Source organism: Crassostrea angulata, chromosome 4 (assembly GCF_025612915.1).
Source record: "Crassostrea angulata isolate pt1a10 chromosome 4, ASM2561291v2, whole genome shotgun sequence".
Lineage (NCBI taxonomy): Eukaryota > Metazoa > Mollusca > Bivalvia > Ostreida > Ostreidae > Magallana > Magallana angulata.
This window is the reverse complement of record NC_069114.1, coordinates 32,901,652-32,915,513: the sequence shown is the minus strand read 5'-3', so window position 1 is coordinate 32,915,513 and position 13,862 is coordinate 32,901,652. Positions and strand designations below refer to the sequence as shown.

At 29.6% G+C, this 13,862-nt stretch overlaps 1 protein-coding gene across 1 annotated transcript; it reads left to right on the top strand.

Moving 5' to 3' along the window:
* The first annotated feature begins 6,748 nt into the window (after positions 1-6,748).
* On the top strand, positions 6,749-13,732 carry LOC128180922 (cyclin-C-like). The gene is made up of 11 exons (XM_052849126.1): positions 6,749-6,906; positions 7,129-7,238; positions 7,531-7,615; positions 7,848-7,917; positions 8,425-8,476; positions 8,680-8,771; positions 9,254-9,345; positions 9,910-9,977; positions 12,448-12,527; positions 13,019-13,128; positions 13,392-13,732. The coding sequence occupies exons 1-11, from the start codon at positions 6,875-6,877 to the stop codon at positions 13,450-13,452; spliced, it is 852 nt and encodes a 283-aa protein (XP_052705086.1). The 5' UTR covers positions 6,749-6,874; the 3' UTR covers positions 13,453-13,732.
* Positions 13,733-13,862: the final 130 nt, after the last annotated feature.

Genomic DNA, 13,862 nt, shown 5'->3' with positions numbered 1-13,862 from the left:
TTTTTTTTATACAGTTTTGAAATATTTTTCTTTTACAGTTTTGAAATATTTTTCTTCTGCGTCGGTTAAATGATTGATCATTTGTGCATACGTTGACCTGTTATATAACTGATGTTATAAAAAATAAGTAAATAATAAAGAACTTCTTTTTGAAGAACGAAATATAAAAACCAAGAAAAACCTATTTTATAGGAGGCATGTCTCAATTCTAATGCGCAATTCCATTATTTTCAGGCAAGGTCATAAAATTCTAAAGCCTTGTTTTATTTTAAAGACCTCAATTGCGTAGTTTTCGGGAGAATAAATGTTGTTGTTGGTAGAATTTTGCTGAATAATTGAAACTTGAAAATTAGAGTTGGGAATACCGCCAAACGTGTACTGTCAGTGTGTGTCTACTATTTATTGATTTTAAGTTGATATTGAAATATTTGTGGTTTTGAATTATATATGAAATGAAAACAAATATGGATGTATGAATTTGCATTAATTTGATTTATAAAGATTTTATTAATTAAATGTTATTTACGGGGGGGGGGGTGTATATTTTGTTTATTTAATTTGAAATGATAGTCCAGTCAATAATGTGCTATGAGCATAAGATCTTATTAATTTAATGTTATTTACGGGGGTGGGGGTGGTTGTATATTGTGTTTATTTGATTTGAAATTATAGTTCAGTCAATAATGTGCTTTGAGCTTAAACACCCGGCGATTTAAAACTAATAAATCAAAAACCCTTAATTTGATTTCTCTCTCTCTCTCTCTCTCTCTCTCTCTCTCTCTCTCTCTCTCTCTCTCTCTCTCTCCAAAGTCTCTTTTTCAATAAATAATAAAAAACTTTAAAACACTTTTTCAAAATATTTCGACCGTGTGACCGGTCTTCAATAAACACCGACTGATGAAGACCGGTTACACGGTCGAAATATTTTGAAACAGTGTTTTAAAGATTTTTATTATATATATATGATCCAGTGTATGAGAAAAGGGGTCTTATGACATAAAAATCATAAAATCATGTTTTGAGTGATTCTTACAGATGAAAACATGAGAAATCAGATGATATTAAAATTAATAGTCTAGCTTGGCTATAAACTCTTCATTTTGACGCTGCAATCCAGACTATTTTTATCATGACGTCAGAATTTTTTGTGTTTTAACGTCAAAAAATTGAAACCAAGACGTCAGAAATGCATTAAGAATTAGATAACCAAGGTTGCCTCATAAGAATGATATCATATTGTGACATAATATATCTAGGTAATTAACAAGGTTTCATTGTTTTATGTCAGAATAAAACTAATGTGTTTAAATCATGCATATCTATTTAACAGCATTTTTAAACTCTGCAAAATGTCCTGAATAAATTGAGTTAATGTTATTTTTTCTTTACTTCGTGATTGGTAGGAAATTTCCAAGACTGAATTACAATCACATTTAATATATATTTTTTCATAAAATTTTATTTCATCTCAATAATTCATTCAAATTTTGAAACTTTGCATGGAAAAATGTAAATAACACTATATAAATAGTGCCTGTTTGGGAGGGTAACAGTTGAAATTGACACCCCGAGAAAACCATTGTCAACCGACGCGAAGCGGAGGTTGACAATGGTTTTCTCGGGGTGTCAATTTCAACTGTTATCCTCCCAAACAGGCACTATTTATTTTGTTATACTGAATGTCTTTTTTTAAATTTTTAAGAAAATTTTACTGCTTTTATATAGGAATAACGTGAATTCTACAACGAACCGTACGCGCATAATTTTCGCGCATGTAACATTTTTTAATGTTACCCGTTGCCAAGTGCGTTGCTAACGCTGAGGGTAATAGTAAATATTATTAACTGCGTCTTAACCAATCAGATTTCAGTATTTAACATGAAAGTATAACAATATCAGATACTTAACATATTGTAATGTATTTTCTGTTGCAATAAAGAATATCTTAATTCATTCATTATATTGTCAAAAACAGTGTTTGGGTTTTAAACAATAAGAATTTTTTTTTCTTTTTACTGAAAACAATCTTTTCTAACCAATGTGTCAGAAAATCCAAATAGCACCACCGCAACATAACGTCTAACTTCTAACTGGGGGAAAACAATATTAGTTTTAAACGTTTCATTGACAATCTTTCTTCTTCGCTTGCTGTATAAATATCTTTGATATTATACAAACGCATACACGCATATTGTTTCTACCATTGATTTGCGTAATGTACAACTGGCAAGAATTTTTTTACATGTACTTTTATATATTTACCGGTTAATTAACATCCACAATGTATTTTCAATCTATTTCTTAAGAAAATTGATTGTAATTCATACAGCTATAAACTGATAAGACTGAAATCTATGCGATCCTGTTAAACGATTTCGGCGTATTATTTTACCCATTCCTTTAATTGAAAAAAAATGCTTTAATTCATTTAGCTAATTTAACATCGTCTTTATATCAAGTGCTATAATGATTTTTTTTAATCATTCATTGATGTCTATTTTGTATTGTTGGTGTTAGATATTGCATGGCTAGTTTCTTGTTTGATGAATACTTATTTAGCTACATTAAGAGCATGGACCCAACGAACCTGCACGGACTTACACGGACCTCTTGTGTAACGATCTGATAGACAATAATTTACGAAATTAACTCATTTTTAATGGATAAGATAGATGTAAATGTAAACAATTTAAATATGCTTTCTCTGGATATAAACATAGACTATGAAGAAAGCAAGCATTGCAGAAAAAAATATACAGTTACTTAAATTATTCAAACATATATTTTTCTACAATGATAGCTAGTAACTTTTCACCCGCATTAATCACAAAATAATGCATTTCATAAAGCTTAAATATATGGAAAAAAAACTTTCTCTGATACACCCAATGTAACTGAGGCCTTTTAGTTTACATCAATTAACTTTCATTTTTTCGTAAATTTTTTCTTACGCTTCATTACAGTTCATTGATTGATTAATTGGATGTTGAATTTAAACATTGTACCTTTAGAATCGCTTTTTGAATCGAAATTTGTGCTATTATTTAAGATACAAGAATTGCTCATGATACTGGTATATTATTTGATCGTACATTTTCGTTTTCAGAGAGAGAGAGAGAGAGAGAGTTTGAGAGTTTTGATAAACTCGTGTTTTCAATTTGCTACAATGCTAAAACTTGAAATGCTTTTAAATAATTGAATTGTTTACCTCAAAATTATCTTTTACGTGTACAGGCTTAATTCATGTAATTGTTATTCAATCTTTTCTTACATATTTTAAGAAGGCTGTGTTGAAAATGTCGTGCAATCATACAATAGTTCCCGTGCGATCTCTATAATTTCGTATTAAAATTAGTTAGGATTGATGTTCGATCAGAACAGACAGAAGCATAATCCGGCTTATAACCTAGAAATAACTGTATGAAGCTAGGGCGCGCTTGATTTGTCTATACCTTACAACCGCTACATACACTTTTCTCTAATTAAGTGCAAAAGTATACACTTTAGGTGCACACCGTCTACACTCTGTACAAGGCATGTGTTGGAAATTACACAATTGTTCTCAATATGGCGGCAAAACAGTAAGCTGAGAAATCTGCAGAATTTCTTTTGTCAGCACAAGAAATTTGCAAGAGTCGATTGCCTAATTGTAGCACATATTGCGTGTATAAATATGAAAGTGTTCAAAGCATAAGAAAAATAAATTTAAAAGTTTTGTATTTTTTATAAATATTTCACTAAAACATGTTTTGTCAGCATAAGTCAACAGATACATGTATAGTGTACTAAGAAGTTCGAAAATATAGTTTTATACGCTTTTTTTACAATGCTTATGAATGCACTTAGTCTAGCTATGTAGTAATTTTGCCAGATTATACTTTTCAGTAATAAAGTAAGTAAATTCACTTTATGTATTTATTTTTTTGCTAAGCATTGTGTTTGTCCTTACTAAACTTATTAGCAATTTTTTAATAGCCTAAAGAAACGCATACTGTATTTCGCATGTACCTGACAACTGGCAAGGGTATACCATGCAGGTAGTATAGCAATTGAATACAAAAATTATTTATTTTCAAAAGCTAAAAAAACAATTGTCTTAAAAGCGGAACTCTTCGGTAGCTGTCACAACTTTAACATCCATATTGATAATATACACTACACCAAATTTCGCTTGATTATAAGGTGTAAATCATCTACATCAGGTGTACAACAGTGTAGACAAATCAAGCGCGCCATAGATTTAACACGAGTTGGGGCTTTGTAGTTTGTGATCTAAGAATCAACGCTTAATATGACAACGCATTTACAAGATCTGTATTTTACTCACTTGAATTCAAAATACTGAATAAAAGTGATTATATTTGTTTAATTTACATGGTTTTTGAAGAAACTAATGATCATGTACTTTATAATAACCAATTTTTTTCTATAATCAGAACTATTCAAACAAGTTTTCTGATTTGTCTACTCTTTTTCACTACTACAGTACTACTTTGTATTTGTCAGTAAAGGATTTACCCTTTTTACACTAAGTTGACATCAAACACATTTTGAGCATCGTGGTTTTTTTAAAATAGTGTTTTATTTCTTTTATAACATGAATATATTTGTATTTTTTTTTAAAATCTAATAATTACAATACCGGTAGAAATATTATCAAACATGTACATGGGGTTACCGTTAACTGAAAGCGTATATGATGTTCGTTCAAAAACTGAATACCTAAATTTAATAGCAAACATTAAAGAGGCTTTCAAGCATGCAGTGACACAGTGTATGTATTAATCAATCTCTAAAACAAACTGTGTTCGTTATTTCACAAACAAAAATTCAAATAAATTAAATAAAAATTTTGAAAATCATAAGAATTGTGATATACCATAATTACGTAAATAAAAAAAAAATTACGTGATAAAAAAATATCAGATACTTTTGGTTTCTGATTCTTGGTTATTTTTTTTTTAATATTTATCAATTTTATTTTTCATGTGTTTTCGCTTAGCAGAAGTTTATAATGATAACACATGTATACGGAAACACATATCTTTTATTCATAATTTAATTGCATGTAAACAGGCCAACATTTTACCTATAACTTATCAATCCTAATTTCATATTCTTTCGTTCGGGTAATGCGCCGACACATTGACCATCACGCCAAGTAAGTCCAAATTTACACTGTTTTTAAAGGGGGGGGGGGGTGGGGGGGGGGTCAACTTTTGCATTTAAGAAACAATCTAAAATTTTGAAGAAGGAGCAATTTGATTAATTGTCAATCGAATACCTAAATATGAATTGCATATCTTATTTTCCATAATCAAGTATTTGACTGCATGCTATATAATTATGTCCGATTTTATACTATAAATATTATATGTCACTGTTTATAATACACTTGCCATGCCTATAAACTCTTTCACATTTTTGTTTACTTTTCAAATTTCTTATTCATAAATTATGCCTAGAAACCATTTTGCAGTATATATGAACACAACACGATTTAGCACATGGTTTTTCTTTACACGTTTATGAATTGCACCTTCACCTACAGGTTGGTAGTTCTATTGAAATTTAAATCAATTCAAACTGCGTTAAACTTAAGATCTATACATTGTTTATATATACATATATAATCCAGCAAAGAATAGAATACATATTGCGGTAAAAAAAACCCTTCGCTATCCTTAATTTCCTATGTTACAAAAAGAAATAAAGCGTTACAATTTATAAACGACGTCGCGAAATGTCGCCGACGTGTATGACGTTTTCTCTGCATTATGACGTTATGTCATAAGACTCCCTTTTCTCATACACTGGCATATATATATTTATATATATATATATATATATATATATATATATATATATATATATATATATATATATATATATATATATATATATATATATATATATATATATATATATATATATATATATGTTGGTCTTCTGTTATCTATCCATATTTCTTTCTTTAGTTAAGGTATTATTAAACATACATGTAGGACCCCCTCCCCCGGTCCCCCGTTTCTTTTAATCAAATTTTCTGGTCTCGACGCGGCGTTTTTAACAATTCACAACATTCGACATTGTTTTCTATATGAATGGACTTGTACGGTCATGAACATGAATATAAATTTTCCATAATAATTTTTCAAATTTCCAGTAGTTCATCGATCCTACTTTTTGTGCACGCTGACAAAACCTGGAGCTACGCGAATTTCAATACTAGCACGCATGCTAAAAGCCGACTCACACAATTCATGAATCAATAAGTTTAACATTATTAGTTTTATACATTACGAAGTTTACGACTAAAATATTTTCTTTATATAAAAGATGACATTGTTTTAGATTAGAATGTGGGATTTCCTTCGTAATCCCTGGTTACCTCCCTGAACTGTGCTTCCGTTGGCAATCAAATATGTAACCAATCATTGCTACTTGAAAACATAACATTTTATTTGTCATAATTTCAATATTTTTATTTTTCCAACATGATTGTACATAGTCCTTTGTACAGCTATGCGCGGAGGGTCCGGACCCCCTCCCAGAATATTAAATTCACATGGTAAAATTATCATAAATACACCTAAGACCCCCCCTTCCTTTGCAAACAGACTTGTCCCTCGGACCCCTCCCCTTCCCCCTCGAAAATTTGCCGTTTTGACAACAATCGAGAAAAATAAATTCCGGATTTATACTATCCGTTAATATATTTACGTTTTCCATTTCTGCAAGTATTTCCGGTGTTGAAATTTGGATTTTCAATGAATGAACAAAAAATTACCGATGGTGTTTAGCTTTATTTTTCTAAAATACACTGATAGGAATGGAAATTTTTGCTGACATAGGTTTATGAAGTAATACAAATATGGCAGGGAATTTCTGGCAAAGCTCTCAGTAGTAAGTAGTACGATTTTAAGCAGTAAATTATTTGATTTGAATATTGCATTGGCTAGTACTGACATAGACATAAATAACGTTATTTATGTATCTGGTATTGAGTAGAAGTCTTATTCCCTTTGGTGTTTTTTAAAAGTTTATTTTGAACTTTTGATAATCTTGAAAAAATTACCATATTGTATTATATATGAAATAGACGCCTTGTATATTTTTTTTCCACAGTCAGCAGTGGTTATTTGATAAACAGGATTTGATGAGAGAAAGACAGCCAGATTTAAAAATTCTAAACTCTGAAGAGGATTACCACAAAATTCTAATATTTTTTGCAAACTGTATGTCATTAAGTTTTGCTGTAACTCTGAAAATTATTCAATTTATTACAGAATAAATGAACAATAATTATCAAAGTTTAAAAAAATTCACTGTCATTATATTATAGATACACTGAAAATTGTTGTTTTATAAAAGTGAAAAAAAACCCAATAATGTAGAAAAAACTGGATTTCATGATAATTTACATAAGAAATAATCTCTGAATTATTTAGTTATCAGTCGTTAATGAATGAATGATAATTATTTATTATCTTTTATCATATATTGAATATTGCATTCATGATATTACAGTTATACAGTCCCTAGGGGAACAATTAAAACTACGACAACAAGTCATAGCCACTGCCACAGTTTACTTCAAGAGATTCTATGCAAGGTAGGAATTACTGTTGATGCTGTTTTGGCAAGAAATTTGCATTCATCAAAGTCCTTAAAATGAAGTTTTTTAAAGCTTTGTTTGGTAGTACAAAAAAAAATAAAAAGATGGATAACTAGGCTAGCTGATTTCTCACAGTTGACGATCTAGTATTCATATACAATTTAGTTTCAATCTTGCTTATTTTGTCGAAAATGATATATTAGTATAGAATTTATTTCTGTTTTTTTAGGAATTCTCTGAAATGCATAGATCCATGGTTAATGGCACCCACTTGCGTCTTCCTCGCTTCAAAAGTAGAGGTAATTAAAGATTAAAAAAAAGATAACATTTTTATCTTGACCTGTTAAATCTGATATTTTGCAATTGCTATATCACTGGAAAATTTTATGTTCTGTGCAAATCTTGGGCATATGGTAAATAATATTTTTTGGTGAAGAACTGTTGTCTCAAGACACAGTCTGCTCAGCAGTAAACAACATGTTTTATGTAAACTGCGATTGGATGATAATAGGTTGCATTAAAGATCAATCTTCGACTATGCTTTACTTTCATTGGTCAATACTTTAAATGTATGATGAGATATCCTTGTCTCATGCAACAATGGTCAGGTTTGCAACAGTAGTGAACAATATGCTTCATGCAAAAATATACCTCCTTTAAGGTCTATCAAATCTCCATATTTTTCACCACATGAGGTTTTAATGGATTTTTATGTTACATTTTATGATTTCAAAGTAAGTGTATCTGTAATTGATAGATTAATTCAACATTTAATCTGTTCAATTTGATCTTATTTTATATTTTAGGAATTTGGAGTCATTTCAAACAGTCGATTAATGACAACTTGCCAAACAGTTGGTAAATATTCAGAAATTCTGACATACATGTCACAACAAAAATATTATTATGCAATTTGTGTATCAAGGAGTATAGCGTTTAAAACGTTCATTTATTGTAAATGCAAACTCATGCAGGCTAATTTGAAGATGGGTGATCTATTTGAAGATTTCTCAGAATTTTCTGTTAGCTTGTTTGAAGAAAATTTGTTGTATATTTTTCAGTGAAGAACAAGTTTTCTCATGCATATCCTCAGGAATACCCTTACAGAATCAATAGTGTTTTGGAGTGTGAATTCTTTTTACTGGAAATGATGGTAAAGATACATGTAGTTTTATGTTTTCTGTTGTTTTTTTTAATTGTCTCTAAATTTAGAAAACCCTCACTTGCATAACAACAGCTCATTGGTTTTTGGAAAGAATTTCAAATTTTAATTTTACATGAAGTATATATTTCTATGACACATGTCATGTATTTTTGTGGTTAATAAAAGTTTCTAGTAGACTTTATTATCAAATTACTAATCTGCTCATCATTGCTCTTTGTGATTTTTTTTTTATAAAGCATACGGTAGATTGGGAGGTCTATAATTTCTTTTAAGAAAAATGGAAAACAAATCGCAATCACGAAATATGGTAGAAATTTTTTGATTTCTATAATTCATCACATTCATGATAAGAATCTTGAATTGAAGAATATGAATGAATTTCTGAAACTTTAATTGCCGTCCTCTATTTCATCTCTAGTTTTACAAGGAATATTTTACGATTTATACATAAAAATTGAATGCATTTTCAGGACTGCTGCCTTGTTCTCTATCATCCATACAGGCCTCTGACAGAATACTTCAAAGAGCTGGCTCATGAGGACTCACTGTATCCTCTTGCTTGGTAAGCTTATTCACTCAGGCCAAAGTAGATAATAGTGTATTTATAGCGTAGGTATATGTACCAGGTATAGATATAGAGGATATCAAAATTGTGTGATTTTATATTTGCTTCATCTAACGAGTTGAAATGATGTTTATATTTGCTTTGCAAGCCTCATGAAAACCAGTACAGTAAAACATGGTTATTGCGAACACCCTTATAATGAATTGAAACTTACAGCGAAATGATTCTCCGTAACTTTGTTACATGTTGTAAACTTGATGAATGTTAAGAATTATACTTAAAACGAAGAAAAATTGTCCGTCCCTGGCATTTTGTTATAAAGCATGCTTTACTGTATATTCACCATGTGGCAAATAAAAAATAATTATCCAAAATTATATTTCAGACGTATCTTATTTTTGATGTGAGGTTAAAATTTCCCAAGATTATCTGAGAAACGCATGTATACCTATGTTTATAGTTCATGTTATTGTTTACTTTAGCAATGAAATCAGCTAGAAGGTGAAATTTTGCTTTCATTTTTTCACTGTGATCATTCTGTATGTGTTGATTTATTCCTAGGAGGATAATAAACGACAGCTTGAGAACAGATGTTTGTCTCCTGTATCCACCCTATCTCATCGCTTTAGGTAATTCATTACAACCATTTTCTAACCATCTTATAGTATTATACCACAGGCAACTCCCAACACAACAAAGTTGCGAGGAGTATCATGTTTTTGACTGGTCCGTAATCCATCAGTCTTGTTTTTTTTTTAAGCATAACTCCTCTTAAACGGCTGAAAAGAATTTTGTGAAACTTTATAGGTATTTAGGACACAAAGTGTAGATATGCATATTAACAGGATATTCTGATTCCTTTACTTTTCTATATTTACCAAAATGTTACGGAAGCCCGTAAGTGCCACATGATATATATAAAGAAAACTACATATATATATAAATAAAGAAAATCGTATATTTATATATATAAAGAAAATGATATATTTAATGAATACGATATATATATATAAAGAAAACTGAATATATATAAAGAAAATCGTGTGTATATATATATATATATATATATATATATATATATATATATATATATATATATATATATATATATATATATATATATATATATATATATATATATATATATATATATATATATATAACCACTGATATATATATAAAGAAAATCGCGATATATAAGCAAGAGTGATATCTATATAAAGCCCAAAAATTCCACTACGTGACCTTCACCGATTGCAGCCTAATGCTGCATATAATTAACAAACTCTGCCTACAGAGGAGAGAGGCCACAAATGCAATTATCGCTCCATGGTCAGCCGATCAAAAGAGAGGTAAAGAATTTATTTGTACTATAGACAATGTGTTAAAAGAAATTGCATGTAACTCTATTGTAACGAAAATATGTTTTACTGTTTAATATTTATATCCTTATAACCATCGCCTTAAAATTGTTTATAAACTGTTTAAATTTCTAATAGATTGATAGGAGTGTCTGGCTACCCAAAGCACAAAAGTTTATTCCAACAAAAATTGTACATGCCTGCGTGGAATAAGTGGAGGGGTCATAAGGTTACGGGTATTTTGGAAAATTCAACCTATTTTAAAAATTTGCTACAGAAATATAGGTTATGGACACACCCAGCCCCCCCCCCCATAATTTTCTCTACCGCCTCCCTCTTTGGAAGTTCTTGGTTAAGATGGGTCTAAATATTTTGAGCGAAATAAATCTGAAGGGATTTATTCACATTAACAGATGATTAATTAATTCTGATCGAGTGAAATATTGAATGCCTTTCATGCTTTGCACCAGTCCCGCCCAGTTTGTAAAACAATACCTGGTATTGAATAATTGTTTTTTAAAGTAAACGTGATTTTATTAATCACAGTATTATCTTTTTTACAGATGACAGCCGAATTATGGATATACGTTTTGCTCTCTTATCAGTGCATAGATATTATACATGCAAAAATTTATATAGATTTATAAGTTAGAGGACATTTTACAAAATGTGGAAAACTGTAAAACGAAATTAAAGTGACACCTCTAGCTGACATACTAGTATTCGATGAACTTATATAATTAAAGGAGGTTTTTGAGTTTAAAACCAAATTATTTGAAAAAAGGATGTGTAATCGGTTATGTTTTTGATGTTATTCTGCAAGATGTTTAAGATTCTTCAAATCATTTTGAATTTTCCAAAATACCCGTAACCTTATGACCCCTCCACTTATTCCACGCAGGCATGCACAATTTTTGTTGGAATAAACTTTTGTGCTTTGGTTAGCCAGACACTCCTATCAATCTATTAGAAATTTAAACAGTTTATAAACAATTTTAAGGCGATGGTTATAAGGATATAAATATTAAACAGTAAAACATATTTTCGTTACAATAGAGTTACATGCAATTTCTTTTAACACATTGTCTATAGTACAAATAAATTCTTTACCTCTCTTTTGATCGGCTGACCATGGAGCGATAATTGCATTTGTGGCCTCTCTCCTCTGTAGGCGGAGTTTGTTAATTATATGCAGCATTAGGCTGCAATCGGTGAAGGTCACGTAGTGGAATTTTTTGGCTTTATATAAATATCACTCTTGCTTATATATCGCGATTTTCTCTATATATACATCAGTGGTTATATATATATATATATATATATATATATATATATATATATATATATATATATATATATATATATATATATATATATATATATATATATATATATATATATATATATATATATATATATATATATATATACACACACGATTTTCTTTATATATATTCAGTTTTCTTTATATATATATCGTATTCATTATATATATATATCATTTTCTTTATATATATAAATATACGATTTTCTTTATATATATATGTAGTTTTTTTTATATATATCATGTGGCACTTACGGGCTTCCGTAAAATGTAAATGAAAATTTCAGTATTGTTCATTACAAAGTCATAATTTGTTTATAAAATTAATTATCCAAATGATAGAATAATGATTTTTTGATTTCAGCCTCGATCATGAAATGAATTAAAATGAACAAATTATTATCTCTTCTCTAGCCTGTCTCCATATTGCCAGTGTAATACAGCAGAAGGATCTGAAACAATGGCTGGCCGAGTGCAGTGTAGATATGGACAAGGTAAAATGTATATACAGGTATTACTGGGGGAGGTGTTGATCCAGAAAATTTCCCCGGGGGGGCTGGTCCATTACTACCATTAGGAGGATTTTATTTGTTGGTTCCAAGGCTTATTTTTGGTAACATTTCAGAGTTAATTTGATGCAAGTCAGAATTTTCAGAAACAGGCATCTTCACAAGTCAAGGGTTTCTGATCTGCTTGCTCCTCACAAACCCTTAGCTAGCTTAGGTCAAAAAAAGAAGGAGGGCGTGGATTTCTTGACACCCATGACATCCTCTATCCCTTTATTAAACAATACTCATTTGATAGAACTTCATTGCTACATGGAAATTCTTGTTAAGGAAAAAATTTATGCTTCTTGTTTAAAAGAATTTTTTTAAACAGAAATTTATATTTTTATCATATTCAAATAAGAAATTTTTTATTTTATGAAAGTCAAACATGTACTAATTGATATGAACTGTCTTTATCTTGAAAAATATGATTGCAGATCTTGGAAATATCCAGACAGATTTTAGCATTGTATGAATTGTGGAAAAATTATGATGAAAAGAAAGAAATATCAGGGATTCTAGAGAAAATGCCTAAACCCAAAACAACGTAAGTACATGTATGAAACTTTATTTAGCATATGAAACCTTATTGATAAAATTTTATTTTTTGAATTATAAATGAAACCCAGAAAACTCAGAGCACATACATTGTAAGTCTAAGTATCAGCCACTGTAGTTTCACTTTAAAATACATGGTACAATATCTTGTTCTAATTCATTCTTTATTTACAATATTTTATCTTTTCATCAATTACCTCTGGGTTATTGGATTGAAGTTATCTTCTCTTGTTTTTTTTTTACTTCATTAAGTCCGTCATCGCCACCAGATGTCGCTGCTCAGCAACAGGGCAATCAGCCAAATGTTGTATAATGAGGAAACACATAATGGGGAAGTTCACAGATTTCTGCTCAAGTTTTCAGAAGACGGAGCAGAATTAAAAAGAATTTAAACTGTTGCCAAGCAACACCATCCAAATTTTTATTTTTTAATTGATTTACTTTATTTTAAGTAATTGGAAATTAATGAATTCAAAATGAAGTAAACAAAAGTCAAAGGACTAATACATTTCATTAAAGTAGAGTTTCAAACTTGACGTGTGTTTAAATTATGTACACATTTTCATGTAATAATAAAGCCGAATGTAATATGTCGTTAATTTTTATTTAAGCGCTAAAAAGTTGTCTATTTTATTTTTGCAAGAATTCATAGAAAATTATATCAAATGTGATTAAGAATGTACATATACAACAGCGTATTTGAATGTCTTCTCATAACAAGCT

What these genes read in the sequence shown, in the direction of transcription:
- LOC128180922 (XM_052849126.1), top strand. Translation starts at nt 6,875, where the DNA reads ATGGCAGGGAATTTCTGGCAAAGCTCTCAGTA. An exon ending in GACAACTTGCCAAACAGTTG is followed by an intron (nt 8,477 to 8,679) that starts GTAAATATTCAG and finishes TATATTTTTCAG; the next exon opens with TGAAGAACAAGTTTTCTCAT. An exon ending in ACCCTATCTCATCGCTTTAG is followed by an intron (nt 9,978 to 12,447) that starts GTAATTCATTAC and finishes TCTCTTCTCTAG; the next exon opens with CCTGTCTCCATATTGCCAGT.